Below are 6,549 nucleotides of genomic sequence, written 5' to 3'. Positions count from 1 at the left end.
ATTTGTTCTCTTTCCAACAAATAGTGTCTATTGCAGTGAATGGCTACATCTTAAACCCAAATTCTAACTAAAATATGAAATGTATTGGAAGGTTACTGTGATATTTTAAAGGATATTTAAAGGGATCCGTGCAGCACACATGCTCCCTTCAGCCATTCAAACAATGTGATTGTTGCATGAATCGTTTTTAAAGTTTGCAGACGGCAATCAAAGACATTAGCCACCTGCGAAGACCTCTTTGCAAACTGCACAAGGTGCGTAGATATTTTTCTGTCTGATAATCAACCTGCGTATTCATTCATTTTCACATTTATTACCAGACTTACATAATGTTAGGATGTATTCAATCCTGCATCAACACGTGCAGATGCTTGCAATTTATTCACTGATTTATTCTTAATGTCTTCCTGAAATGTCAGATTTATTTATACCCTCACTCATCCAGGGACGTTTTGCTTAGAGCAACGTCCTGCTGTCTACGTCTGTTCATTTTGTCGGCTGAACTCGTTTTGCCAGCATCTTTTGTTTTCTCTACCACACATATCTGGGTTACGCTCGTATATCCAGGATTCGGCTTGCAAGATGAAATGTTTCCTGGTCTACTGTGATGACATCCCCCGTGGTGCACTGTGCTTTACTATTTGTAACAATTCAAAAAGTATTTATGAAACATTAAACAAAAGCGTCACAGTAAACAGACCAGAATCTGTATCCATCTAAATCTTTATTATTGGGAAGTACTTATATTGTATTGTATACTGTTCTCAACATTTTTATATCCTAACCAAACAAAAAATAAATACAAAAAAAATGTAAAATGAACTTAAGCTGAATCATTGGCACCATGTTCTGCTGTTATTTCATAAGAGAAAACTTTATTTAACATTTATTTAAACAAGAGTCTGACCACTACTAGGATTTCTTGTATTTCACTAGAGTTACTTGGCAACACCAACAAGGCGACACAATTAAACTGAAATCAAAAGAAACATCGGTCAGCAACTTACATTTTTATAGCAGAAGGATGCTTTAACCGGATCTTCACTAATACATGTGACTTTTCTCAATTGCTGTAGGTTTTAATCTTGTGAATGGCATAGGGGCTGGAGTCCCGGTGGGGCCAAATGTCTCCGTTGGGCAGCTCCCTCGTCTGTTCCACCTCACGATCAACCATCTCCACGGTCAAAGCTGCTGGATTCAAGATGTCTGTTGCGCGGTAGGACTGCGTGAGGCGGCGGAAGGACGACGTGTCTGAGACGTCGTCGTCGAAGAGGTCCTCCATGAGCTCCTTGCGCCGCCTGCGAGATGCTTTCAGCTCATCGTTCAGGTCAGAAACCAGATCTTTCACATCTCTCACGATTGTGGAGCGAAGACCAAACAGGCAGAGTAGGAAAACCAGACCGGCACAGATACCAGAGACAAAGTACAAGGCCACTCGCTCTGGGAGACCTGGAGGAGAGACGTGTGATGATCATTGATCAAACTAAATTCAAAACACGCTGGCAAAAGATACTAAATCACAACTGTCCACCTTGTAAAATATGCTGTATTTCTGCATCAAATTATTCCTTAAAACACCATTAATCAACCTATTTCTACAGATTGCTTATACTTTGCATTGCTCTTGACAATTTACAAAATAACTCTGTACTTTTTTATATATTTTTTAATGCACTTTTTTTTTTTTAAAACTTCCTTTAATTATATTTATAACTTCATTTTCTGTTAGTGCTGGAAGAAAATAGACTTGCAGATGCCTTGCTCTCAATCCATATCGGCAGTTTATCACTGCAAACGTTTTTTTTTTTCTTCTTCAGACGGAAAGCATTTTTGCCTGGTAATATCAACATTTTTAGAGTTGGCTCTGGATCGGCATTACAATTGCAAAAACCTGTACATTTTAGATCAATTTTTCCGCAAGTATCTACATTTGCTATTGTTTAGATTTTCCTCCAGCACACAAACACACCATCCAGAGCAATTAAAAAATAGCAGCAGTCCAAGCCTTCCAACTGTTCAAATTTATGATAATGTACCCTTAATAAAAAAAAAAAGAAGACCAGACTCTTTACTGATTGATCTTAATCGGTAAGCCTTTATGTGTTTGTGGGAGTTGATTTTATAAAAAAATTAAAAAAATTAAAAAAAAGATTCTCATCTGAGGTCGACTGGCATCAATACACATACCCAATATTTTTTCAATGATCTCCAGAGAGTTGGTTAAGAGCACGTTTTGAGGCCTGTAGTTGGGGCCAGTGTACCATCCACCTGAGGGTGAGAGGGGTCCGGGCTCAGACGCCAGTCAAAGTCTGCCGCATGCAACTAAACCTGTAAATATCTGGCGTGACTCTCACCGTGTGTGTAGTCTGAGATCATGAAAGGGTCTGTCGACCCTCGACCCACGTCTTCCAGGAGATATCGGGGCACTGAAGAAGAAATTAGACATCTCTTACTCAACAAACTATATCACCTCAGTCACAAGCAGTAACATCTGGTGTGTCACTCACCGCAAGTGAAGGACACCCGCAGGTGTTTCCTGGTGCCTGGGAAGCAGGGGTCCCCAAAGATTTGAGTATCAGCCAATACTGAACAGTTCGCTCTGCCATGACACCTGCGTGACACCTTCCTCAGAGCCACCGGTGACAAACACTCTGGAGTAAATCAAAAGTAGTGACATAAATGATTATAATGCAGAAATCAATCAAATGTAAAATTCAGATTTCGCATATCAGCTCTTAACAGAAACATTATAATGTAAATTAAAAACGACTAATTCTAAGGGAATGAATAATTATGATACATATATTATATTTATTTAATTTATAGCTGCTAATAAACGAATACAGCAGAGAAGTTGTTCTCCATCATGTCTATGCAAGACAACATCAGAAGTTCCACTGTTTTGCCATTAGATGACACTGTTTCAGACCCATGCCAGTCCGTGACCCGGGTTCCTGAGGGCAGTGAGGACTGCCGTGCAGCAGGTGTCCGAACGTGGCGGAGTAGATGGCGAGGACCGTCTGGTTTTTACACATCAGCCTCATACGCTCATTTTCACACACCAGTCGTGTGCGGTGGTGCTCTGAAAAAAAAAAAAAAAGTAGACGACATGACTCAAACATTTTGTAAAACATCAGGAACATTCTCTGCTTGTGTTTTTGCACATCAGGTCTTTATTTGTTTCCATAAATCAAATGTCTGATATGTAATCCAGCACAGTGAACATCATGTCTCCTCATATTACAGCCAGAGCTGATATTATTGTGTGATATGTGTGTATATCACTATTAAGGTAAGCACACGTTCACCTGTTAAAGGTTAGGTTCAAATTTTTCTTAAAGTAGCACTCACATCTTGATCTCTGCACTGAAACGGTTTTTGCTTACTCTATTTATTCCTCCTGCTTATACTGGCCATTAAAAAGATTCATACATAACATGTTTCCAGTAGAGGAGGTGGGGGACAAAATATACTTTCCTCATTAAATGCATAAATACACCGTATGTCAGAGTTGATCTGAAGTTAATGCGAGCCTTCAGCAGTCAGAGATGCACCTGCTGTGTCCGTCTTTTAAAATTACAATGATTTTGAGTTAAAATGGGATTTTGTTATTAAAACATTGCAACTAACATAACATAGTAACCATACCATGTATTAGTAAAAAAAAAAAATAATAATAATAATAAATAAAAAAAAAAAAAACTTGTATATTAAAAACAACAATAGTAAATAAATTAGCTCATTAAAGAAAAAACAGAAAAGTAAGAAAGAAAATTAATGATGATGAGCAGTTTCTGTCAACTTAAATCACTTTTTTCAAGTCAATTTTTCTGGATGGCTTTCAATCATATCACATGGCATTTATCAGGAGATGGAGTTTGATTAGATTTTTTTTTTGTTGGTGTTTTTAATAATAATTTGAAATGGTTAATTTGCCAACTTTTACCAAATGTCCTAAAAGTGCCAGCTCGAATTTTCACTACCACAGATACATCACCATGATAATAGAGCAAATTCAGTCTGCTGAAATTACATTGTTTTTACAAACTATTTCCAGTTTAAGAATGTACTTTGATGCTGAGCTATTGAAAATGGTGGACTTGTTGTTTTCAAAACGCACAGAACAAAATCTGTTCACAGGTGTTTCGGTGCATGGACTTTCCACACATTGAACCTAGCAGCTGAGTGGAGTACCTGGTCGACACTTGTAGGAGACGAGGAGGTACTTGGTGGTGAGCGGACAGGGGTCCTGGCCAAACACTGGACTGAGAACGGGGATGTGACATGACCTCTGATCCTGACACTCTGACAGCACTTTCTGCCAAAGCAGGACAAAATGCTTTAACAACTGTCTTCTCCTTTATGAAAGCATGTTGGGAGGGCAGACAGCTTTACGAAAACATCACATTCATCTCACTGGATGGATTTTACCTCGACAGCAACTGAGGAAGTGCATTCAGTGTCCTCCTCCGCTGTTGTGTTTGTGCTCACTGAGGGACATAAGTACTGATTAGGAACGCGTCGTCCATAGAAAGCTGACAGGACGGCCACAGACGTGCTGGAGGGACACTCGATGATGAGCGTGTCTCCTTCACAGGCATGAGCCGTGTGGTTCTTCAGGATGGTGTGAAGATACACTGAAAGAGAGCACAAGGTGATGCTCCACTTTATGTGTCTGCTAAATGTGAGAGATCTTTTTAACATTAGTCAGCATATACAGGTGGGAAAAAAATAACACAAATCAGCAGGGAGGCAAACCCAGTGAATGACGCTAATTAAAATCTATTATAAAACACTACTCTCACTGCATTTTAACCCACCAATACGTTTAACTCATGTTTGACTTTCATTAGCATTAAAATCATATTTAGTTTTTTATAAATTAGGTCATTTTCCATACATTAGAAATAACTGATTGACTCAGTCAGTAATGTGACTTATTAAATACTTTTTTTGGTCCGTACAGCTCAGTCCTGGTTGTTGGCAGGGCGGTGTATCGGTCACTGGGTGTAGCTCTCTAAGACAATGTTTGGACTGTGACTACACATACAAACATGCTCAGCAACAGCACACACACACATTGGAGCGAAGTCTCCCCTCCCATGCTCGGCCCCTGTGTTGTGTGTGTGTGTGTGTGTGTGTGTGTGTGTGTGTGTGTGTGTGTGTGTGTGTGTGTGTGTGTGTGTGTGTGTGTGTGTGTGTGTGTGTGTGTGTGTGTGTGTGTGTGTGTGTGTGTGTGTGTGTGTGTGTGTGTATTACTCATGCTGGACATAAAGCTGTTGAAACAGCCCCATTGATAGGACCTACTTCCCTTTTAGAGACAAAAACAAGTCCCCATAATGCAAATTATCAGTTTAGGGGTTACAGATATTTGAGGTGGGTGTGTGTGTTTCTATTACTCATGCTTGACAAAAAGCTATTGAAACAGTCCCATTGATAGGACCTACTTCCCTTTTGGAGACAAAAACAAGTCCCATAATGTAAATTTTTAGTTAGGGGTTACAGATATGAAGTTGGAGTGGGTTTTAAGTCTTGAGGAAATTAATGTAAGTCGATGTAATGTCCTCTGATTGATGGAAATGTGTGTGTGTGTGTGTGTGTGTGTGTGTGTGTGTGTGTGTGTGTGTGTGTGTGTGTGTGTGTGTGTGTGTGTGTGTGTGTGTGTGTGTGCGTGCGTGCGTGCGTGCGTGCGTGCGTGCGTGTGTGTGTGTGTGTGTGTGTTCAGGGAGTAAACGTGACACAGTACCAGGCACTCACTCACAATGAGCTATTATTAGAGCCTGTAGCCACACAAAAAAATGTTGATTTCTGCTGTCCTCAGATACAGAAAGCTGACAATAGAGGTGTTTCAGACAAAAGCTACCTTTGGCTTTTTCCTTAGCATTGTTGCAATAATGTTATTAGTCCAAACAACAATGTAACTCAGCTAATAAACAGAAGTCAACTGTAGATTATTTATTGCTTTGGGAGTATCTGGTCTTATTCTGTGACTTTCTAAGTTCAGGACCTGTTCTGCAGCCTCTTCACCCTGATTCTGGTCTGTCAGCATGATCTTTGCCAGCTGCTTAGAAAGCAGGATGCGCAGATATATTAGGAAATATTAAAATGTCTTCTTTAAAGCTTCCTTTGGGAAGCATACAAAACTGAAAAGCAACATATCAGCATTTTGACTCAATTACCAATGTCAAAAACAAAACACTTACTAGAGAAGTCAGGAGCTGAACGGGCAGTGTGCGTCTTCAGAGCCAGAAGGAACGGCATCAGACTCAAATACCAGCAGAGGCTCCATGGCACTGTCATTTTGCTTGTTCTGCAACAGACCCCTGGGTTTTGTTGAAATAGCTTGTTGTGCTATGGACTGCCTGGGAGAGCACAGTCAGTAGGTCAATGATGCCATTGTGTATACAAGAGACAGCCACCCCCATTTAGCAATAAAAAAAAAAAAAATCACGGTTAACTGCTTTAAACGGCTGATGACTCAAATACACTGTTGTTTTGGTTGAAGTGAGATTAATAGATTTTTGTTGATGTTCAAGTACATTCTATAAT

General features: G+C 39.8%; 1 protein-coding gene across 2 annotated transcripts; it reads right to left on the bottom strand.

The window, feature by feature from the left end:
- Nucleotides 1-705: 705 nt before the first annotated feature.
- Nucleotides 706-6,343, bottom strand: LOC138618513 (protein eva-1 homolog C). Of its 2 annotated transcripts, XM_069694268.1 has the most exons (8): nt 6,204-6,343; nt 4,432-4,637; nt 4,195-4,318; nt 2,930-3,082; nt 2,508-2,651; nt 2,355-2,426; nt 2,188-2,268; nt 706-1,449 (listed from the first exon to the last, which is right to left on the bottom strand). In XM_069694268.1, exons 1-8 carry the CDS (start codon nt 6,298-6,300, stop codon nt 1,064-1,066), a joined length of 1,263 nt encoding a protein of 420 aa, XP_069550369.1. In that variant the 5' UTR covers nt 6,301-6,343; the 3' UTR covers nt 706-1,063. The 2 variants fall into 2 exon arrangements, with proteins under 2 accessions (XP_069550369.1, XP_069550370.1); XM_069694269.1 differs by lacking the exon at nt 2,188-2,268 and having other exon boundaries at nt 6,204-6,341.
- Nucleotides 6,344-6,549: the final 206 nt, after the last annotated feature.

The sequence above is a fragment of the Brachyistius frenatus genome, unplaced genomic scaffold, assembly GCF_029030835.1.
Source record: "Brachyistius frenatus isolate BFR_SWC_R1_liver_20210118 unplaced genomic scaffold, ASM2903083v1 Contig_17, whole genome shotgun sequence".
NCBI classification, from domain to species: domain Eukaryota; kingdom Metazoa; phylum Chordata; class Actinopteri; family Embiotocidae; genus Brachyistius; species Brachyistius frenatus.
Note: the sequence above shows the minus strand (reverse complement) of the source record. Positions and strands in the feature narration are given on the sequence as shown.

Coding starts and splice junctions, on each gene's coding strand:
- LOC138618513 (XM_069694268.1), bottom strand. CDS start 6,300: ATGACAGTGCCATGGAGCCTCTGCTGGTATTTGAGTCTGATGCCGTTC. Junction 2,269..2,354: donor GATCTCAGACTACACACACG/GTGAGAGTCACG, acceptor TCTCACCCTCAG/GTGGATGGTACACTGGCCCC. Junction 1,450..2,187: donor GATCATTGAAAAAATATTGG/GTATGTGTATTG, acceptor TCTCTCCTCCAG/GTCTCCCAGAGCGAGTGGCC.